Source organism: Hyperolius riggenbachi, chromosome 2, assembly GCF_040937935.1.
Source record: "Hyperolius riggenbachi isolate aHypRig1 chromosome 2, aHypRig1.pri, whole genome shotgun sequence".
In the NCBI taxonomy this organism is placed as follows: Eukaryota; Metazoa; Chordata; class Amphibia; order Anura; family Hyperoliidae; genus Hyperolius; species Hyperolius riggenbachi.
The window spans coordinates 230,573,474-230,597,899 of record NC_090647.1 but is presented as its reverse complement, the minus strand read 5'-3'; the positions used below and the strand labels follow the sequence as shown (position 1 = coordinate 230,597,899).

The 24,426-nt window shown below is 42.2% G+C and overlaps 1 protein-coding gene across 2 annotated transcripts in view; it reads right to left on the bottom strand.

The window, feature by feature from the left end:
* Positions 1-8,515, bottom strand: part of LIMS1 (LIM zinc finger domain containing 1) — a 139,718-nt gene extending 131,203 nt beyond the window's left edge. Inside the window, exon 1 of one of the 2 annotated variants that reach the window (XM_068268288.1) lies at positions 8,443-8,515. Coding sequence is in view for 1 of the 2 variants with exons in the window: in XM_068268287.1 (XP_068124388.1) it covers positions 8,266-8,294 (29 nt within the window). In the remaining variant the exon portion in view is untranslated. Of the gene's footprint in view, positions 1-8,265; positions 8,423-8,442 lie in introns of those variants that run through there. The other variant, XM_068268287.1, reaches the window with a different exon arrangement.
* Between the last annotated feature and the right edge of the window lie 15,911 nt (positions 8,516-24,426).

The window sequence follows — 24,426 nt, the reverse complement described above, 5'->3', positions numbered from 1 at the left end:
ACTGTGTCAACTTGAGAAGTAACATTATAGCAAAAAGTTGCAAAGTGATATTTGGGGATGTGGATTTTTTTTTTCTTTTTAATTTCAAACACAGCAGCAAAACTATGTACACAGTAATGGATAAACTACACATTGAAGTCACAGGCACACTACTGCTCCCATACAAATTAATGGCACTGTAAATACAACAGCAGTTGAGAAGCAACTTGTAATCCGCAACAAGCTGTTTTCTGTATGTGGCAACTATGCTGTAGGGTGGGCCTATACAGGATTGTTCATATTTCCTGATGAATGAATGTTCCAGGTTAAAATTTGAGTCATGGATTGGGTCTGTTTTGAGTAACCATGGAAACTCATCCACAGTCAGAGAAATGCCATCACAAATTTGACATACTATTGATTGTGAATGGTATGGCAATTGGCTCATTCAGCAAATATTGTTCTGCAGAATCTACGAGCTTGTCTGCATATGGCAAGTCTTCTGTAAGCGCTTACTATACTATCTGCAAACTAATGCCTAGTACATACCACACAATTTCCCATTACATCAATGTGTTGAATTGCTAGTTTCTGACAGATCTGATAAGGTTTTCAATCGATTTTGTACAGAAGTGATTAGAAAAAACTAATGGAAACCTAAGCGAAATAGTTTCAACCCGTTGATGTGATTGCATAGTGTGTACCATGCTCTATAACGATTAAGTTAAAGTTTAAAGAGAACCTGAACTGAAAATAAAAAGTCTAAATAACCATACACAGGTCATAGTTACCTCCTGTGTAGTCTACTAATCTAGATTCTCTGAAGGCACGGTCGTTATTGGCCGCCATGGCCGAGTTTCATCTTGTGCACGTGTAAATAGCTTAAACCAATGTAGCATACATACACAATTTAAAGCTAAGTTTACACTATGTGCGTTGGGTAATGCCCACCCTACAATTCATATAACGATGAACTGGAGTGCAGTCTTATGGTATCAAAACTTTGTGGAAAAACTTTATTAACACATAGCAAAAAAAAGTATTAAAAGATGGTTTCTTCATTTCCACATAATTAATTAATCTTCATGTAATCAATAGTATATCAAAGAAGCAGCGTTGTTTCTCTATTACACCTTGGGAGTAATTAATTATATGGAATTGAAGAAACCATCTTTTAATACTTTTTTGCTATATCTGTTAATAAAGTTTTTCTACAAAGTTTTGATACCATACGACTGCACTCCCGTTCCTCGTTTTTTGAATCTATGTCCTTTTCTGTAAAGCAATTAAGGTTCATACAGGCAAGGTGGATTGCCTGTAAAAGGACTGTGTGTTTTTTGATCCTTCACGCTAAAAAAGGATAGAGATAGATAGATACCTACAATTTAGACATAAGGCAACAAACACTCTGCATGTTAAAAACATACACATGATTTATAAAGTATTACTATGCTGCATACATGCTATTGCACTCATTTTCCAGAAAAGCACTGAAGAGTGTGTTTAGACAACATGATCCGTTACATTGCAGGGATGCGACATGCCCATACAATTGTATGAGCAGTGCGATCACATGCACTAGCTGGACTTTTGCACAGAATATACAGCACTTGTTCACACAAATAAAACATTCAGTAAACTGAATGTGCAATGCCACACCACACAGTACTAGAAACACCAACAGTGTTCTCAGATGGACTGCACCGCTGAAGGCATGAATGAGTAATCAGAGTTTTTAGATGTTTATTTTTATTTATTTTTTTAACACCCAAGTATGCTTTTCTGTATGTTGTAAACAACCTTCCTTCTGCCATGGAGCGATTGTTCTCTCTGCAAGTTTCTCTGGAGCGCAGAAACAGCCTCCATCAAGTTTTTGATCACCTCTCTTAGCTGCAGTAATAAAGTCATGAAGGTGCTTCTTGCCAGGAATAGTATTTGATGGAAAGTCCAGTTTTGTCAACACAATCCCCCGCCTACTACAGAGACTTTTAGATATTTTACATGGAAGCACTTATTTCTCACCCTTTCTTCATAACACACCTTTAATCTTTTATCACAGGAGAGGAAGTAGTTACTGGCTGAGTGTAACAGGCCTATCCTGCCAGAGTCTACCTCCCACTGTTTACTATAGGAAGGAGACAAGGTGAGGACAGCCAGAATCCAGAGCAGTACAAAGATGAAAAGCAGTCTGCTCAGCAGGTGATAACATTATTCTAGAAACTGAAGGCCCACACCCACTAAGCGATTTTCACAAACGATTTTGCGTGATAAACGATTTTTCGCACAATATCATGCAACATCATTTTTTTAAAAATTGGTTAAAGGGAAGGTCCAAGCAAAATAAAAAAATGAGTTTCACTTACCTGGGGCTTCTACCAGCCCCATGCAGCCATCCTGTGCCCTCATAGTCACTCCAGTCGCTCCAGTCCCCCGCTGGCAGCTTGCTGACTTCGGAGGTCGGCGAGCCGCATTGCGTACATTTTTATGCATTCCCGCTAGTGCAGGAACATTAACACATACATTTTTACGCATTGCTGGTTCAATGCGTACATTTTTACGCATTGAACCAGTAATGCGTAAAAATATATGTGTTAATGTTCCTGCACTAGCGGGAATGTGTAAAAATGTACGCAATGCGGCCCGCCGACCTCCGAGGTCGGCAAGCTGCCAGCGGGGGAATGGAGCAGCAGTGAGTGACTACGAGGGCACAGGATGGCTGCATGGGGCTGGTAGAAGCCCCAGGTAAGTGAAACTCATTTTTTTTATTTTGCTTGAACCTTCCCTTTAAACAATGTTTAATGATGCACGCCACCCACGGCATTCGTTTTTGAACAGCCAACATGTCCGATGAAGTAATTTCTGATTTTCATTGACTTGAGCGGGTTTTTTTTACGATCATGTAAACAATCGTTCATTTCCGAACAATCATTAATTTCCGACGCTCCACACACACAACGCTTGCAGATTTAGCAAGATGGCTCAGGGAATGATTGTTCGTTAATGGAAATCCCTTATCCATCTGGCCGTAATCAGTGGGTACTCAGCTTTAGGCTCCCTATGGGTATTAGTGGAGTGATTCTGGGGCTGTTAGGGCCAGTGCACATAAACCACTAGCGTATCCGCAAACGCTAGCGTTTTTTGAAGCTTTTTTTTTAAAGCAATTCTAGACATGTGCAGAGCGACTTTCTACACATGCCTATCGTTTTTTGGAGCTTTTTTAGTGTAGCATATTTTATTTTTTGTTACAGTAGAGCTGTAACTGAACAGCTCCTGTAACAAAAACGCTTGGAAAATCGCTCTGATCTAGTGCTTTTCCACTTTCATATACATGACATTGAGGCTGAATCGCCTCAGAAATCTGCAAAAATGTTGCAGGACCAGAGTTGCATTTGAGGAAAAAACAAATTGCTCTGGTGTGCATCATCCCATAGAAAGCCAGACGCTTTTCAAAGCATTTTTAAAAACACTCAGAATGGCTCTTGGTGTGCACCAGCCCTTAGGTAGAGTGGGTATGGGAGTGGAGACTTAAAGAGAACCCGAGGTGTGTTTAAAGAATGTTATCTGCATACAGAGGCTGGATCTGCCTATCCAGCCCAGCCTCTGTTGCTATCCCAAACCCCACTAAGGTCCCCCTGCACTCTGCAATCCCTCATAAATCACAGCCGTGCTGTGAGGCTGTGTTTACATCTGTAGTGTCAGTCTCAGCTGCTCCTCCGCCTCCTGCATAGCCCCGGTCCCTGCCCCCGTCCCTTCCCTCCAATCAGCAAGGAGGGAAGGGATGCAGGAGGGGACTGGAGTTCTGCAGGAGGCGGGGAGAGCAGCAGACTGACACTATAGAGATAAACACAGCCAGCTCTGACAAGCTGTTTGTCAGCAGCGTGGCTGTGATTTATGAGGGATTGCAAAGTGCAGGGGGACCTTAGGGGGGTTTGGGATAGCAACAGAGGCTGGGCTGTATAGGCAGATCCAGCCTCTGTATGCAGATTATATTTTTCAATCCCACCTCGGGTTCTCTTTAAAACATAAGGATGCAACATAAGAGTCCTTGCAGGCAACTACATAATCCAATGCTTCACTTCTTAAATTCCAAATACCTGAAGTTTGTAACTGTGTGCTACACAGTTAGGCCTCTTTCACACCAAGACGTTGCGTTTTAGGGGACGTTAAGGTCGCATAACGTGCCCCTAACACAACGCATGGTGGTGTTGAAGTTGGACGTCAGATTGAGCTGCGTTATGCGGCTCTTGGTGCGCAGCAGTAGAGATGGGAAGTCCGGATCTTTTCAATCATTCGGATGATTCCGGATCCGGATCTTTGAGCTGAATCTTTGAATCATTTTACTAGGGAAGCAGGAAGCAGGGGTGCAGCAGAGTGAGAGGTGCAGGAGAATGAAGGCACATTGAGGGTGCTAATGGGGAAGAGAGATGCAGCAGGAAGATTGTGCTTGTGCACAGAAGCTGCAGTTCCTGTTTCTTCCAGACATCCACTGTGAACCGAATCCTTCATTGTGATGATCCGGATGATTCGACTCACAAAAAAGATCCGGATCAAAGATCTGAATCATTCATGATCTGGACAACACTACAGTGCAGTGAATATTAATTAGCCATGTAGCTAGGAACAATAGCGGACTCTCCCCTTACTGAGCATGTGCAAACAGTCTAACGCAGCTAAAACCACCTATAACGCACAGCATGCTGCACTTTCTTTGAACGTCCAGCGTTATACTGTAACGCAACGTGGGCACTGTACAGCCCATTGATTTTCATTACTGTGAGCTGGGCTGCGTTACAGGCTGCTCTAACATGCGCCTGTAACGTCCCACTGTGAAAGCAGCCTAACAGTTAGGCTAGGTTTACAGTGGGTGCATTCCCTGTAACCGAAAGAACGCAACAGAACAGGAAAGTCCTACTGAACATTATCTGCATTTTGTGTCGCATGCAGTGAAGCATACAGTCAATGAAAAGTATGCTTCAGGGTAGGAACACACAGGCAGAAACTCTAGCATTGCGGAAAACACAACGAAAACGCATATAATGCAAGTCAATGGGCTACATGAAAAAACACATTTGCATTCTGAAATGTGCGTTTTTAAAAACTATGGTCTTGCTGCATATTTTACCAAAACGCATCTAAAACATACATAATGAAAATCAATGGTGACTCAGAGGTAATGCGTTTTTTATGCATTTTTTTCTTTAAAAAAAAAAAAAGTTTGATGATGTATTTCCGCTTCCTGTTGACTTCCTAGTGATTTGCATAAAATTGCATGCAAAACGCATATCTGATTTATATATCGGAATCGCAAACGCTTTTAAAAACATAACAAAAACACAAACATGCAGCAAAACGCTACCTTTCCCGCACTGCCTAGTGTGTTCCTACCCTCACTGCTTTGCAGTAATGCATTGCATGCAGTACGTTACGATTCCACACGCCATCATACTGCCCCTACCGCACAGGTGGTGCAGTGCAGTAAGCCATGTTACAATTTGAAGTTAATGTCGCAATGCACCACTGTGAACATAGCCTTACGCTGAGTTTCCACTAGGTTGCCACGCCTGTTCCGAAATCATAAAGCAGCACCAGTGCTGATGTGAAATTGCCTCTGATACCTTCTAGCTGTGCCATGCACTGCTATTGGCATGTGCACTATATTTTCCCTGCATGCGAATTAGGAAGCAGCCTCCTGATTGCAATGGGCTGTAATACCGCATCCAAATTAGCACGTGGGCAAACAGGCAGGAATCACACAAATGGAAACTGAGCCAGTGAGTGGCAGTCTTTTTACAGACTAAAAACTTACTCCTACTCTTCTTGTAGGGAGGTATTGGATTAGGTGCTAGTCTACTTTTTGGTGCCCCAGCAATAAACCTCATAGGGAAATTCCACTAATGTGATTGGGTGGACAGCACCCTCTCAAACTTGCAAATATGTTGTAGTAATAACTACGCCCACACTATTTAGCCAATTACAACACAAGTTATAGAGTGCTGTGATTGGAGAACTGTTCCCTATGAGGTTTCCCATTGGGTCACCTCAAATAGAATAGAACTTATGATTAAAAACAATTTTGCTCTAGATATGCTGACATGGGGGAATATTTAGCGAGGGGTCAAACTTGGGGGACGCTGCATGCGTTTCGCCACAATGCGAAATTACATACAAATACACAAGTAATGTATCTCTATCGGCCTACCACAGTTTCTGAAATCATCTGCAATTCGGCAATGTGTTTTTTGTGCATTTTATCACAGGCCGGAGTCACTCACATTTCTCGGCCGAGGTGGTCTTTATCATCAGCAAGTTAATTTATCACATGCAATTTCCATTGCCAGTCATTACCCGGATCACAGATGCTTCCAGAAATCACACCAGACCTGTAGAGAATACATAATTCGCATTTTGCCTGCGAATCCACCAAGTTTGACCCCTGCTGAAAGCCCCATACCCACAGAGGGTTTTCTGTTACTGGCAGGGATCGGTACACAATCCCTTAGGTGACAGTGCAGTACTGACACTGCACCTATGCTCTACTAGCCTCCAGGCTAGCAAAGCATCTATTGCTATAGAGGGGTCAGAAGAAGAACGAGTGGCGTATGAAGAAGCGGATTCTTGCAGGAAGGTGGAGCGATCAGGCATCACAGATCGCTAAAGTTCTGGCATACTGGATCTTTAGCGAACATCAGGCAACCACTGTACACAGGCCGGAGTCACTCACATTTCTCGGCCGAGGTGGTCTTTATCATCACCAAGTTAATTCCAGCAAGTGTACGTAGCTTTCTAGGTAAAAACACACAGGCTGTACTAACAAAAATACATTTTTAGTTCAACAAGCTAAAAAAAAAAAAAAAAAAAAAAACCTAAAAGATAGACCTGATCTGAACCCTAAAGTAAACCTAAAAGGAAAAAAAATGGCCCAACTTTTGGTTCTTACCTGAGGGGGAAGGCTCTGGATCCTCCTTGCCGTTCCAGCACTGAGGACCTACAAGCCTTGTTGATGGAGCTCACCTGCGCACTAGCACAGAGGCAAACGGCCTGAGCTTTTTCCACAGAGCCTGAGCGGTAGCTCTGTGGAACTTTAGGGGTCCCAGCGCTGGAACAGAGGAAGCCTCTGTGCTAGTCTAGTTTTTGGGACACAGCAGAAATCCTCATAGGGAAATTCCACTAACTTGATTGGATGGACAGTATAGGTTTCAGATAGGTTGTAGTAAACCATGCTCACACTATAAGGCCGATCAAATCACTTTATACTGTAGAGGGTGCTGTGATTGGAAAACTGTTTCCTATGAGGTTTCCTGCTGGGTTCCCTAAATTAGACTAGCATCAAAGCCTCTCTAGGATCCAGAGGCTTCCCTCTTACTAGGTAAGCTTCTAACATTTTACTTTAGGTTCTCCCAATACTAAAGGCCCACGTTACAGTGTCTGTAACGCAGCCCAACTCACAGTAACGAAAAATCAATGGGCTGTTCACAGTACCCACGCTGCACATTAAATGAAAGTGAAGCATGCTGTGCGTTATACTCGTATTTGGCTGCGTTTGGATGTTTGCACATGCTCAGTAATGTTTTGTTTTTGTTTTTTTTAAATGTGCCGCATGCGCCATTTTCGTTTGATCCGTATGCGTCAAAAAGTACACATCAAGAGACGCATAACGCAGTTCAATGTAACGTCCAACTTCAAAGCTAACATGCGTTGCGTTAGGGGCGCTTTATGCGACCTTAACGTCGCATCAAAAGCAACGTCATAGTGTGAAAGCACCCTAATTGTTGATTTACTTTAATTAATTGTTGATTATAAATAGAAGCAAGAAAACAGCATGCAAACACTGCTAATCTCAGCACAGAGTTTCTGGAGCCCCTTTCATGCCAGATGCCAAGTCTCCCAGGCTTCTATACTGCTACAGACAACTTTTGTAGAGAGTACAAGGAGGAGCTCCCTCCAGCCCAGCTGAGGGTAGAAGCAGATGCCATCACACCGCCAATGAATCACAGGATACAAAGTCCCAGCCGCAGCAGCAGGCTACACACACTGGCCACTGGGTGTACACATGTGTGCAATGTATGCATGAGTCACAGCAATCTGCACAACTATGAGCCCTGCGACCATACGAGGACTTCCAGACACAACACCGGAATAGGCTGCAAGCACAGAAATGTATAACAGTCACAACTGAAAGTTTGAAGTGCGCCGAGTAGGCTGGCACAGCGCCCCCCGCAGCACACAGACGCCGCAATGTAGATTGTAGAACAGGCTGAACTATCGTGGAACTGCGGGCGCTCCTACCTGTTCGTCATCGCCGAGACCCCCAGCATGAGGGCTGCTCGGGGAGATCCGGGGATGGTAGAGAAGCTGCACTGGAACCCGGGAGGAAGGAGTCTGAAAGAGCTAGATGGGCAGATCCCCAGGAGCGCGCAATCCCCCCACCCACTCCGCTCTGATCCACGCCCGACACTGACTCACCTCCGCCCACCCCAGCCTGCCAATCACCCGAGGAGGAGGGGTTGCCATGGTGATGGAAGGAGGAAGGATGTAGAGAACGCCCCAGGTTGTCAGATTTCCACTCCTCCACATCCGGGCACCACAGTGAGCCACACCTACTTTGCTGTCAATCTGCGTTCCAGCTGTTCCCGCCTCCGGCGGTGATGTCATTAGTGCCAGAGGTTGAGCGTTTTATGACGGTCTCTATGGTAGTTGTGTTTCAGAATAATTCTACATGTTTTCTGCATGTGAACTCATTGCCCGTTGGATGCGAATACAGTTTTCACACCTCTGTGTTGTAACTGCATGTAGGCTTTAAAATTAATGGACCACTATCATAAAAAAATTGTAAAATTTAAAATGCGTGTAAAGATATACAAATAAGAAGTATTTTTCTTGCAGAGTACAATGAGCCATACATTACTTTTCACCTATGCTGCTGTCACTTACAGTAGGTAGTAGAAATCTGACAGAACCGACAGGTTTTGGTTTCGGACAAATCCATCTCTTCATGGGGGATTCTCAGCAAGGCTTTTATTCTTTATAAAGGCATTCCCTGAAAAGGATTTATCACAAGATCCGTCACCATCTTGTGATTACTACTGCTGAATGACCTGGAGTGCAGCCGGGTATTCCGTGGCACATCCGACTACTATACGTGAGGAGTGCTCCGCCATCTGCAACTACACTGAAAAGGATTTATAGGATGATGCTAACCAGCTTCCCTGCTCGCTGCACTTTTTTTTTTTGCAGCTGGACACAGCAATGCCACTCACTTACTTGCTTTTGAAAATAAAACCCTGAGAATCCCCTATGAGGAAATGGACTATTCGAAAACCTATCAGTTCTGTCAGATTTCTACTACCTACTGTAAGTGACCACAACATAGGAGAAAGGTAATGTATGGCTCATATTGCACTGGAAGAAACGTAATTATTTGTTTACATATACCTTACATTTTACAATTTTTCGCAATAGTGATCCTTTAAATTAAAGGGTAGCGAAGGTGAGAGGGCTATGGAGGCTGCCATATTTATATCCTGTTATACAATACCAGTTGCCTGGCTGTCCTGCTAATCATCTGTCTCTAATACTTTTAGCCATAGATCCTGAACAAGCATGCAGCAGATCAGGTACTCTGACTCAGCTTGTTCCAGGGTTTTGACTCAGACTACTTATGCCAGAAGATCAGTAAGGCTGCCAGACAACTAGCATTGTTTACAAGGAAATAAATATGGCAGCTTCCATGTCTCTCTTACCTCCGGTTCCCTTTAACATCTATTATGAGCCCATTACCACTATTGCAGAAACCACAGTGTTTACCACCATGCGATACGAGTGGGGAGATTATGCTTATTATGATTGCTGTCAGATTCGTACTCTGGTTTATTTCTGATGGCATGCTGCAGTTTGGGCTTTTCTCCACTAGGTGCTATGGGCGTTTCTCATGCAGTTGCAAAGCCGCAGCCCGAATCGCTTAGCCATGCAATGCAAAAAATGCTGTCCTGAATCACACCACAGTGCAATAACGGTGGCAAGCTACAGAAGGAATAGGCAACATTTCCCTGCTTGACACGCCTGCGTGGAAAGGCTCCAAACCCGGACTGTAAAAACAGACTCTTTAGCGAGCACGCATCTGAAACCCTATAGCTGTGGTGAAGTACAGCAGTGGTGTAGCTAAGGAGCTGTGGGCCCTAATGCAAGTTTTACAATGGGGCCCCCCAAGCACTCTATACATAATAATATATACTGGGCACCAAAACCTGCCAATTGCAACTACAGTGTCAGAGGTGCAAGAAGGGGATGGGGAACAGCTTGTTAATGATTACCAGTATTCATAGTATCTGTAGAAGTGATTATTATGAGCACAAGGCCAATAGAAAGCCAATACTGCAGTTGAGGAAGAGCCCTTCGGGGCCCCTCTGGCCCAAGGGCCCCGATGCGATCGTAACCTCTGCAACCCCTATTGCTACGCCCCTGAAGTACAGTGCCCCTATTTTATTGTTGTCTAACTTTATAGGTTTTTTTTCAACCCGCTATCAAAATACAAGGCCTTCCCTTTCAATGCCCCCATGGCTTGTCCTGCACAAGTCCTTGTGACGTGTGTACAAAGCTTTACTGCTACTCTTCCTCCTCCTATTATGGCAATAAATTAAAGGACAACTGAAGTGAGAAGAATATGGATGCTGTTATATTTATTTTCAATACCAGTTGCCTGGCAGCCCCACTGATCTGTTTGGCTGCACTGATGTCTGAATAACACCAGAAACAAGCATAGTACTATAATAGGATGCCACCTGCGCAAAAAGTCCCATTTGTGTAATTTTTTGGCTACTAAATATTCCATGGACAACTGCTAGAGCTATTATGGCAAAGTAGATGCAGTTGGGAACAAAAGCAAATAAGCCATGAAGGGCCATGCCACATAAAATCACAAAGCAGTCAGCGCACACTAGGGTATGCATTGCATAGAAGTTGCCAACAGCTACAGAGCTTGAGGCTGGGAGCACATTTTACAGAATTGCATGCAATTTTTATTGGAGTGTATTCCCAAAAACCGCATGCAATTCTGCCAAGTGTGCTCCCAGCCTCAAACTTCATATGGCTTCAAGAACTTCATGGAATGGGTTTCCATTGCCAAAGCAGCTTCACCCAACAAAATGAAATGCAAAGTGTTGGATGCAGTGGTTTAGACCACAATACCACTGGACATGTTTTCAAGAGTGAGGAATCATGCTGGATGAGTCTAAGTTTGGAGGATTCCAGGAGTACAGTACTGGTCTGACTGCATTGTGCCAAGTATAAAGTTTGGTTGAGGATGGATTATGGAGTGGCTTAGTTTTTCAGGGGTTGGGCTTGGCCCCTATGTTCCAGTGAAAGAAATTCTGGAAGAATTTAGGAGCAAAAAAACTGTCTGGTCCTTAACACTTATTGCTTTAAATTTTGTGAACTTGTTTTGTATACCGGATGTTCTTATATCTGAATTCGAGGAGTCTATTGGTGGCCACACACCATCCACTTATGTGTGATTTTACCCCTAATTCGATTAAAATTATTGATTGTATTAAAAATTGAAAAGAAAAGAAAAAAAAAAAGATCGATAAATTTGATCAAAATTGCCTTTGTTTCAATTAAAATCGATCTGAAGTTTGAAAAATCAGATTGTTTTTGGTGTATAAAATGAAAAGTGTGTTGGGTGAATGAAAATCATTACACCTAATAAATTGAATGCTTACAATTTTTTTTCTTTAATTCGATCATTTTCTGTTGCAAATATGTAAAAATCGAACGTATGTGTTTGTACACTGAGAAAAAAATTGTCCTTTTTATTTGAGCGAAATAATTGATCGAAATAGTAGAATCAAAAAAAAAAAAAATAAAATAAAAAAAAAAAATATATATATAAAATTGGATGGTGTGTGGCCACTATATGGCTCCTTGGACACTATGTACTGAGAGATGTGGAGTGCTGGATCATTTAAGCTGAGCGCATTGAATTCCTCATAACCTTTTATGCTGGAAACTCCTCCATCATATGCCATGCCATTGTCCCTCATTTACCCCCATAGCAACAGAACCATACAGCACTCAGCTTCGAACCGTTGCCTGAGGGATCAAGGCCCAATACCTGTGGGTGATATTCTTTGTGCATGTATATAGAACATGGAAAGCTGTGTAAATACATTTTTAGAAAAAAAAAATGTATCAGTCTCTTTTCTGGAGAAGGCCACAAACAGCAGTCATTTGATTTAATGAAGTTGAAATGCCTTCAATATCTTATCTAGATTACAAACAACCGGGCTAAGTCTGGCTTTGAACTGGGTAGGGTTAGGATTATGGCCTGGTCAGGGCCGGCGCTACCATTAAGGCAAAGTAGGCAGCTGCCCCAGGGCCCCAGAGCTTGTAGGGGCCCCCAGTGGCTACAAGAGGGAAAAAATTTTTTTCAAATCGGCCTTATAGTTTTTGAGAAAATCGATTTTAAAGTTTCAAAGGAAAAAAACAAACAAACCCATTTAAAAACCTGCCGACTTTAATGGTTAATAGCTAATCCACCTTAAATGCTAGAAACCCTAAATTTGCAGGATATGTTAAGGAGATCATTAGGAATAAGAGGAAAAAACAATTTTTCAAAAAGACCTTATAGTTTTTGAGAAAATCGATTTTAAAGTTTAGAAGGAAAAAAGTTTAGTTTTAAATGCGGTAAATGTCACTTTTAGTAGCAAACCTAACGGTAGTGTAATTTTACATGCATCAAACGAAAGCGCAATAAATTTCCTGACGGGTTTCCAGGGGGTCTATACGCAGCCGCAGCGCTTTGGCCAGGGATCGCTATACAGCCGCAATATGGCTGTATGAAGATTCCTGGCATTTTATCCTATTTTCCCAATTTTTTTTTATGCTTAGAGTGTGGGTACTTTTTTTTTTTTTTTTTTAATTATGTGGGGTCCCCCCTCCTGAAACTTTTTAACCCCTTGTCCCCCATGCAGGCTGGGATAGCCAGAATGTGGAGCTCTGACCGATTGGGACTTCACACCCTGACTATACCAGCAGCAAAAAAGGTCCCCTAATGCCGATTTTTGTTCCGGGGTATATGTTGGGGGGGCTCCCCAGGTTTATTTTGCCCTGGGGCCCCATTGTTGCTTAAACCGGCCCTGGGCCTGGTGCACACCAAGCTTTTGTGGTTGCGTTTTCAAAAATGCTGCCGCTAGTAAAAACGCTTGGCTAATGTATCTCAATGGGATGGTGCACACCAGTGGTTTGAGGTTTTTAGCAAACCGCAAACGTGGCTCCTGCAGCTTTTTTGCGGTTTGCAGATGCGTTTCTGCCTCAATGTAAGGTATAGGAAAATCTCAAACCGCTCTGAAAAACGCTACATCAGAGCGGTTTTCCAGGCGTTTTTGTGACAGAAGCTGTTAAGTAACAGCTTTACTGTAACAATTTATGAAATCTGCTTCACAAAAATGCTCTCAAAAACACTAGGCATGTTTAGAAAACCTCTAAACATGCCTAGAATTGCTCTTAAATTCTGCTTCACAAACCTCTACCGTTTTGCAGATCTGCTAGAGGTTTTTTGGTGTGCACTGGGCCTTAGTGTGCTTTCCATATTCCAACAATTGTGTATTGTATATCCATGTATAAAAGACAAAGGCGGCTTAAAAAAAAAAAAAAAAAAAAATCTGCAATAAGAGTGAGTGTTGTAGGCCAAATGTTAACGTGACCAGAAAGATATGCCCAGGAACATAAAATTCTTCCTTCTCCACAAAATGTGTGCACAGCATATTGGGATTTCTTCCAAATAAAACAGTGTTATCTTCAAAAGGATTCAGACTTTGGTCTCAAACACCTGTAAGTTCATTTGTATACGACGTGTTCAGGGATTTTAAAGGGAACCTGAAGTGAGAGGAATATGTTGGTTTCCATCTTTATTTCCTCACAAACAATGGCAGTTGCCTGGCTGTCAGGCTAAACTTTTGGTTTTAGTTGTTTTTGAGTCACACAGCTGCAACAAGCACACAACCAGTGGAGTCAGACCAGAGTCAAATCATCTGATCTGCATGCTCATTCTAGGCCAGTGACTTCACATCAGCACAGAAGTCACTCAACTGGTATTGATTATTAGAAGATGAAGATGGCAGCCTCTGTATTTCTCTCACTTCAGGTTCCCTTTCAGTTGAATAGTGAAACAAAACAATTACTTTCAGTATGGATTGCTATAGCTTGCAGTTAGTAAAGGCAATATTTAAAAATATTTCTCTGAAAAGCTGGACCCACATTTTAAGTATTGGTGCAGTCATAACATGTAAGAGTATTCAAAGTTGTTTTTACAACTGGATGAAAGAAAATCTGTAACGAAAAAAGTTCCCCTGGGGGGGGTACTCACCTCGGGTGGGGGAAGCCTCCGGATCCTATAGAGGCTTCCCCCGTCCTCGTGTGTCCCACGGCGGTCTCGCTCTGGCCTTCCGAACAGCGGTGATGTAAATATTTACCTTCCCGGCTCCAGCGCAGTATCGGCTCTCCGCTCGGAGACAGGTGGTAAAAGCCGATCACTGTCGGTCCGCTCTACTGCACAGGCGCAAGTCTCCTGTGCCTGCGTAGTAGAGCGAACCCGACAGAGATCGGCTATTTCTGCCTATTTCCGAGCAGAGAGCCGCAACAGTGCCCCCGCTGGAGCCAGAAAAGGTAAATATTACACAGCATGACAAATTGTCGGCTGTGCGTTCCGTGGGCTGCAGCGAGACCGCCGTGGGACAGAGGAGGACGGGGGAAGCCTCAATAGGGTCCAGAAGCTTCCCCCTACTGAGGTGAGTAACCCCAAAATAACTTTTTTTTTTGTTACAGAGTCTCTAAGTTTATCTGTGCAACCATGTATGATCAGTTTATGCCCTTTTCTTGCATCACTGGTATTACCTCCAAACTTTCTAGCCTGCTTGAAAAGTAAACTGAGTGACACCCCACTTTGTACTGGTGTACAGATAAGTGTACAGGTGGTTGGCTCTATCTGTGAAAAAACACATTCCACATTCTGCCGTGTGGTGGAGCGCTCTGATGATCTGAGAGAAGTGTATACATGTGGGCAGGGACTGAAGCATTTTTTTTTCAAACAGTAAAGCACACATATACCACTTCAGTCTCAGATTATAATCAATGTTTACAGTTTGCTGCCCCTCACACCATGCCATCTGTCATTTTTGGGGCTGAATGTGTTGAAGGAGGTGAAAGTCATAGGTTTGTTGGACATCTCCATATGCTCACTTAGCTAGAATTTGCGCTTCTGCATTTGATTAGGGCATTTTTAAAAATTTGAATAAAATTTACACCAACTTAGCTTTATTCACGTCTTACTGACCATCCCCATCCCTAAGAGTGATGCAGAGTTTCAAACACACAAAGGCAGCATTGTAGAGGCAGAGTTCAATTTCCTATATATGAGTATACTTAGAGCAGGTAGAAATGTTTAAAATATGCTAGCAAATAAACAAAATAGGCCACAATGTAAATTAAACAGGACACCATAGTTATGGCTCTTTTTCATCTGGTACCAGTCTTTTAATACAATTTATTTTTTAGATCTTAATACAATTTTAGATCTTTTAAAAGGACCAATATTGTCAAACATAACATTTAAAATACATTTGTAAGCATGCATATAAAAAAAAAAAAAATATTTGTCCCAGAGCAAATGCACTATAAATTAATTATTCCTATGTTTCTGTCACTGTAGGTAGTACAAATGTAACAGATCTAACAGATTGTGGACTAGTCCATGTTCTCCTAGGGGATTCTCAGTATTTCCTTAACCACCCTGGTGTTCAATTGATGCCAGATTTTTGTACAAAAAGTGGTACTTTTTTAGGTGTCACTTTATACTTTTAAGCATTTTGCAGACCGCTTGTAAGCTGTATGCATGCATACATACATACATGTTAAAATCACAGCAGATGCAGTCTTATCAAGGAGAAGATGGCAAATTACATATGGACCAGGGGCCAGAGGAGCATCACCCCCAAAAGGTAAGTATCAATGCTCACTCCAACTAACTCCCCAATTACACTCCATTACTAACTTCTCTTATAGGGAGGTTAATTAAAAAAATATTTCTAGGTGCACACTTGCCTTAAAGTGGACCTGAACTCTTGCACAGGACAAAAGGAAAACAGAGAAATGTACCCTGTATGTATTTAGAGAGCCTGTCTAATTCCCCCGCATCTGTGTTTAATGACAACTTGTAATCTGATCTCTCCCCTTTGTCAGCTGACTGCCACGGCAGATAAGCTCATTTGGAAGCGCACAGGATGTTAATAATATGTCTGCTTGCATGAAAGCAGAAAGTTGAAACGCTGCAGATTTATTGTAGGATTTGTATCAGCTGTAACAAAGAAATGTTTTACTTTAGGTTAAGCTTATTATGCTGTTGCGTATCTTTTAGAGCAGAGAGGAAGTTATGAGTTCAGGTCCGCTTTAAGGCTACTTACACACCAGGACGTTACATTTAGGGGACGTTATACGGCACATAACGTGCCCCTAACGCAATGCCTGGTGGTGTTGGAGCAGGACGCTACCAAGAGTCGCGTTACAAGCAGCTCTTGGTGCGCCTGCTCTGTCGGAGGCGCTGCGGAGACCACGTGAGCGGAGCTCTCCGCATCACGTGGTCCCGCCAGCCAATCAGCGGCTGCTCCAAAGAGTAAACACTGCAAGTGCAGTGAATGCCAAGTAGCCATGTGCCTGGCTACGTAGCGGCCTCTCCCCGCCTCCTCTCCTCCCCTAAAATAAAAAAAACCACCCGTACTGAGCATGTGCAAAGAGTCTAACGTGGCTTAGCCGCGTATAAAGTACTGCATGCAGTACGTTGTCTTGACGTGAAGCGTTACTGTGTAACGCAATGTAGGCACTGTGAACAGCCCATTGATTTTTCATTGCTGTGTGGTGGGGGTGCGTTACAGGCTGCTCTAACGTGCGCCTGTAACGTCCCACTGGGAAAGCAGCCTAAAGGCAGCTGTGTGCGGTTTGCAGCACACCATGGCTATCATTCATAAAGCATTTCCGCATGCGGAAATGCTTAAAACAGTTGACTTTTCCGACCACGAAGCTAAATCTGCATTCATAAAGGCTCTTTCCGCATGAAAAGCTGACATTACCGAGCAGAGCGAAAAATCACCGCCTTGTGCGGTGATTATCATAAAAAAAAGTAACAAAATGTTAATTCATAAAGATTAGAGCAAGCGGTGTGAGGTCGGGAAGTACCGCTCCCTCTGATGTGGCGATAACAATGTTAAGTGAATGGACACACAGACCTCCCAGGCAGCTGCAGTAGAGCGGAACCCGGAGAAATGTATCAACTCGGCAGCTTACTGTGCTTCCGCAAGCCTACCGCCTGCCTACTCCCAGCCTAGTTTGGGGAATCTCCGCACTGCTACCGCAACTGGATACATTTTTATGAATGAGCAGCCAGAAGTCTAAGGGCCCGTTCACACTGCACGCGTTTCCAGCCGCGTTTTGGAAACGCGTGCAGGTGGCCAAAACGCACGACATCAGACATTGCATAGAGTGCAATGTCTGATGTTCACACAGCATGCGTTCCGGACCTATGCGGTCCGGGAACGCATGCTGCACGCAGATTTTACAAAAACGCGCGGCTGTCCCATTCACTTTTCAGTGATGGGATCAGCCACGCAACGCATACGAACGCGGACATGCGTGCGTTCGTACGCGTTGCGGTCCGCATGCATTGCGGTCCGCATTTTGTAGTCTGAACGGGCCCTAAAACACCGACAGCGGTGTTTTCCCGCACAGATTCTCTTTACCGACAACAGGTTTATGAATGATAGCCCATGTGTATTTGTATGTAGGGAAAATGTTTTTTCCACAAAAGCTAATGTAACAATGGGGTGTGTCCTTCTGTCCAGTAATCTACAACACAATTTAGGGCCTGTACACACTGCTGCTCTTTTAAAATCACATGCGTTTTTTAATTGCAAGGTCTTTCGAAAAATCATGAAAATCGTGGAGATCTGTACACACTGGTGCAATGCGATTTTTCTATTTTCATGAAGGCTTTGCGATTTAAAAATCGCATGCAATTTTAAGAATGCAGCGCAAGCGCAGCAGTGTGTACAGGCCCTTAGATTGTGAAGCTTTGCAAAGCCAAAGAACAAGGTCATTTATGCCTGGTACACACAATGAGATTTTCTGGCAGATTTACTGTCAGATCAATTATGTCCAACACGTCTGATCTGATTTCCAATCGATCCTCCAAAGAAGTAAACAGAAAAACAATCAGAAATCAGAGCGGACATTTTGGAAATAATCGATCCGACAGTAAATCTGCCAGAAAATCTCATCGTGTGTACATAAATGTCCTTGTCACAATTACTGCTTTTATGCAGATTAGAGAGGAAAAAAAGCAGCATGACAATGTAGATAGCATATTCCCTGCTGTATTGTAGCGTAGTATTTATTATGTTGTAAAATAAGGAAAAATGTAAAACTTATTCAGAATATTTGTCACAAAAAACACAAACAAATATTAAAGGCAGAGATCTTTATTATATAATTATGGACATACATTGCACTTTTTCTTCACAGTTTAGAAATAATGATAAGCTGGTGTCACTGGGGTCTAAAATGTTTTTTCAGCTACTTACAGAATAAAGGTTAATTTTTCTTCTTTTAGTATGCATCAAATCCAATGAACCAGGGTGCTTCTACACCCCTACCAGCACTCCATACCTATCTTTGTAATGGCAGCATAAGAAGATAGTTGCCCATCAAAACAGTCTGGTATGCCAAACCCTTTATATTATGTAACTCACCTAAGGGCATCAGTCCAACCTGCTATAAATAAATCAACTGTGGTTTCCTGCTAACAGCTTTAAAGTGGGACTCTATCCCAATACGTAGCAAATACTTTTTTTTCATGAGAACTCTCGACCTTGGACCTACTGGATGTGTTTATAGAAAATGGCACTTGGTGCTTTTTTTTTTTTCTTCTCACTTTGCAATCTATTGATTTATTTTCCCCCCCACTACTGTCTTTCAATAAAATTCCTTTTAACGCTAAGAAACCAGAACATGGCAGTTGCTGTTTCAGGACAATGCCAGATTTAAAGGGGCACTATGGCGAAAAAAAATGTAACATTTAAAATATGTGCAAACAGACAAATAAGTACATAGAAATCTGACAGAAGTGAGATTTCGGACCAGCCCAGACCAGCCCATCTCTTCGTGGGGGATTCTCAGGGATTTATTTATTTTCAAAAGCACTTAGTGAATGGCAGTGCAACCGCCAAAAAACTGGGTAGCGAGCAGGGAAAGCTGGCCAGCATCATTGTTTAAATCCTTTTTAGGGAATATCTTTGTAAAGAATAAAAGCCTTGTTGAGAATCCCCTATGAAGAGATGGACTAGTCCAAAACCTGTCACTTTTGTCAGATTTCTACTACCTACTGTAAGTGACAGCAACATAAGAGAAAAGTAATTTATGGCTTATTTTACTCTGTAAAAAATGTACTTTTTATTTGTATATGTTTGCACATATTTTAAATTTTACAATTTTTTGCCATAGTTCCCTTTTAAGCCTGTATAAAGTATTGAGAAATACCGCTAATGGGAATTACAAAGACCTGTTTTCAGGGGTTTTGCAAACTTTTATATTTCTATAGGATTTTAATCAAAGGAGTCTGTTTCACTGCAAATTTAATTTCATGTAAAATTGTTGGCTCATTTCAACTGCACATCACCTGTTAGTAATATGAGGAAAAGAGAAGCAAATAACTGCCCTAATATCCTGATAAAATAAAAAATAGGTAACTAAACACAACTCTTTAATCCCCTTGTAACACCAGCTTAACGCAAATAGGCAGGTCGCTGCATAATAAGTACAAAGCACAACTTTCAGAAACACAATTATACTGTGCATCTACTCATTCTAACCAGGCAAATCACCATGCTTACCACTCCTGTAGAATGCATTTCCTTCATACACAAATTCGCAAACCACTACTAAGAAAATGAATGCTAAAAAAGCGCTACTTATTTCTGCAGTGCCAATGCAGCTTGCTATAGATTATCCTGTCTTTCCCCTATATCATTATGGAACAAAACTACACCAATTACATTGTAAGGTATTTGCCTTGGTTATACAAGACAGTTTGGGGTACCAAATTTTCACACACACAAAAAAACATATCCTGAGAGATCATGTATTATAAATCCCTATACCGATTGATAAATACTTGCTGAATAATAAAAAAGACTCATGTTTCAATGAACTCCATATAGGATATTACAATTTCCAAAAGCAAAACCCCCTCTATCACAACTGCATTTCATACAGGGTAGCCAGACCAAATAACAGTGAAACCTGTGCTTTGCATTTTGTGTAGCTGAGAAATAATGAAATGTCTGGTTACAATGAATTAAAAAACAAAATGTTGTGAGTTTGAATGTATTAATAGATGTACCTATACACCTGTTTATATTTACATCGCTTCACATTTTCAAAGATAAAGGATGTATATGATGCCTATCATGAAGGAGTGTGAGAGGTGACAGTCCTCACACCATAAAAGTAAACTATATTGTAGTGCTGCACTGTATTTTCATGAACATCATCCCACCACACATACACTACCATGCAAACATATAAGTCGTATCTTATGTTTGTGTGCTTTGTTTATGAGCCAAGGTGCTTCATTTTGGTAATCACAATAACCAATTAGGTAATAATATGGTGCAAGTTAAAAGGTTATCTGAACCCAGTAAAAATTTACAAGGTGGCTGTACCTGGGGACTTCTTCAGTGTCCCCCATAAGCCATGTGGTCCATTAACTTTACCAGTCTTCAGGAGCTGTCTCCTGTTCAAAGCTCCGACTGGACCCAGTCAGAGCAGGCCACATTCTCTGCCCTCTTTGACTGAACTTCTGAATGGCTGTGCATAGCACAGCACTTGCAGCCAGGAGCGTACTGGGCATATGTGGTTCAGAAACATTCATAGCCATGTATGCCTAGGACGCACCTGCCCCAGGCCCCTGCACACAACTGTGGCAGGGCACCCATGAAAAGGGCATGAAGAGTCAACAGAGCAGGCACCCTTCAGTGGTGAATGGAGGAGCATAGCTCCAACATTGAAGGTAGGCTGGCAAAGCTGAGGGCCCACACAGTTTATGGGATCACTAAAGAAGCCCCAGGTAAGGCCACCTGGTAAATTTTGATTGAGTTCAGGTGTGCTTTAACAAAAAGATTTTTAAATGGGCTTCTCAACAGAACACATTTTACCCACACAAAACATTCAGAACACACACTTAGGGCAGGGAACACACTTGACTGTTTTCGTGCACGTTTTCTGCACAGAAAAACTGAGAACTCATGTTAATCAATGTGCTAGTGCACACTTACTGTGTTGTTCGCACGCAGAAAAAAAACTGACATTCTGCAGGATGACCCTGCACATTTTGGCAGTTTTCTCTATCATTTACATCAGCTGCTGTGAAAAAAACGCACGTGTTTTCCTACATAGAGACACACTTGGTGTGCAGAAAAAGTATGCAGAAAAACGCGCGCGGAAAACTGAAAGTCAAGTGTGTTCCCTGCCAGAGTCTAGAATACATAAACATCTAACTTCTGATTGGAGTGTTTTAAACCTGGTACACAAAGGCAAATATTAATTTTTGAATCAAATAATGATCCATTCAAATGATCAGATAGACCAATAATCAAAAGTGAGTTGTTGTGAAGACTAAGCACAAACCACAACCAATAAGCAAATCACTTCCTCAGCTCTTGAGAGATCCTATGCGGAGTAAATATTAATCAGTCATGCACCTATCACACTTTCTGCAAAGAATCTGCCACAATTTGCTTGTGAACAAAAGATTGGATACAAGAGGTACATGGGTGCGTTGGGGTATGGCATTCTTGTCTTGATCAATTAACATCCAATTGCCTGAATAGGTGGCACCGGACCTATCTGTGAGCACCAGGCTTTACAGACTAGGACAGGAATACAACACAGAACATGTTTTAAGGTAAAGAGTAGGAAAATGTTCTGTAAACAATATTCACCAGTTAGTTTATGCCATGCTTAGTTTAAGAACACCTTCATTTCTTGTCTTAGTGCATTTGTCTAAGAGGCAATGCTTTAGCAAGACTAGTGCAAAGAGAGAATACAAAATGGTGTGTTTGCAATACGTAACCAAATCCAGCCTTACTTTAATTGCTGAAACTTGATTGGCTGTTTGAGTCACTATACCTCTTTTGCTTCAGTTTCCATGCACTTGTCTTGACAAATCAGACAATGTTTTCTTTGATTTTTTGACCAGAAATTGTGATCATCACCTCCATATTCTAATTAAAGATACATTTGTCACAAATCCAGGTAATTCAGCAGTGTATAGAATGAAAAATACATAAAGAGGTTAACATGGCCAAAAACTGCATGTCAAAATGCTCCGTAATTCTAGAAATATGTGGAGCTAATATGCAAACATCAACTTTTCTTGCAAAAGCGGGCGTTGCCTCATCCTCCTAGGCCTCTGAATTTTTGTCCTTCAATATAACGGATGGCCTTTTCCAAATACTGTCCAATAAGAAATCTGGTTACCTGGCACGTCATTTCTACATATCATCCCACATACACTTTGGTCTCAACCTCGACCCCGATAGCAAAGAGATCTGTTTGAGAAGGATTCTAGTACTTTAAAGTGAACCTGAGATGGGGCCACAGCATAAAAACATACAAATTTGGGGCTTCCTCCAGCCCATCCGGCCTGATCCCTCCCACACTGTCCTCTTCTAGCTCCCCGTTTGCCAGCAATTGGCCCAAGAAAGTCCTCCGGTTTGGGGCAAACTGCGCATGCGTGGCCAGGCCGCTCACGCACTCCCGTTGAATTCACATCGTGGGGATGCACTCGGCGCCTGCGCAGTAGTACTGTGCAGGCACACAACACTTCCAGTGTCAGGAGTAACACGGGGGAGCGTGCCTGGCCGGACTGACCCTGTGCCGAATGGCCACAACCGGGGAGCCAGAAGAAGACGGCTTGGAAGTGGTAAGCCTGGAGGTGGCCGGAGGAAGCCCCAGGTATGTATGTTTTTATGCTGTAGCCCCATCTCAGGTACACTTTAAAAAATGTGAGTTATGGGAAAAAGAAAACAATGCCAGTTATAATCTATATGGTGACTGACTACTAGAACTGACAACAACCAATAACATATCTCAATACCCCACACTACTGCATACATTAAAGAAGTTTAACCAACAACATTACAAACAATATCTTTATCCTGTGTTTTTTTTTGGGGGGGGGGGGGGGGGGGGCTTCATAATAAAAAAAAGAGAAATTAAACTGTAGTAAAAAATAATAAAGTCTTGCAATAGTTAAAGTGTACCAGAGGCGAGGAACAACAACAAAAAAGTTTTATACATACCTATGGCTTCCTCTAGCCCCATGTGCACGGATCGCTCCCACGTCGCCGTCCTCCGCTGCCTGCGGCTCTGGTACCGGGTCCCGTAGCTTCGCCCTAATATCACTGCCCCCTACTAGCCTGTACACATACACCAGCACTGTTCTGCCTGCTGCTCTGACAGCTTTCAAATGCCTCTTCCTGATCTCTCCTAACCCTCCACTACTTTCCCTGTGAGTAATCTTTCCAACATCCTCTGATAACATCTTAGCCACCAATAGTAATGATCGGCATGGAGACCGGATACACAAATTACAGAAATTTAAGACATATTGGCCCTGATTCAATTCACTTTTTCACCTGAGTTTTCTCCTAGGTGATATTTTCACATCTTTAAAATGCCTGTTAAGCCACCAGCAAACAAGAAAATACTCATATACAGTAATAATGCTGGCAGTACTTTTTCACCTACTTTTTGGTACTTTTTCAATTGCAAAGTGCTGAAAAGTTATTTTAGACAGACGATGAAATATCTCTTAAGCCCCATCTACACGATACGATTCTTTATACGATTCAATTACGATTCTATTTACAATCCAATTAAATCCAACATGTCCGATCGGGATTCGATTCGATTCAATTCGATTTGCCATTGTTTTGCAATGGCAAATCGAATTGAATCGAATCGAATCCCGAACGGACATGTTGGATTTAATCGGATCGTAAATAGAATCGTAATTGAATCGTATAAAGAATCGTATCGTGTAGATTGGGCTTAAGGGAGAAAAAGTGAATTGGATCGGCCCATTGTCACATATGGGCAGTTGTGGGGGTGCTTTCACAGAGATATTGGCAAGGTGGAAGATCTGCAGTAATAAGTGCACATATGCAACTGCTGCTAATTGTAAGATTGTGGAACAATAATCACTCAGTAAAATCAATAACTTATTATCAGTATAGGGGAAATCTGAGTCTGACTTCATAGTTCAGATATTGTTGAAGCCTGCACAGAAAAATGGTATGTTTGCAAGGTGGAGAGACATGGAAATAGACTGACATACAACATACT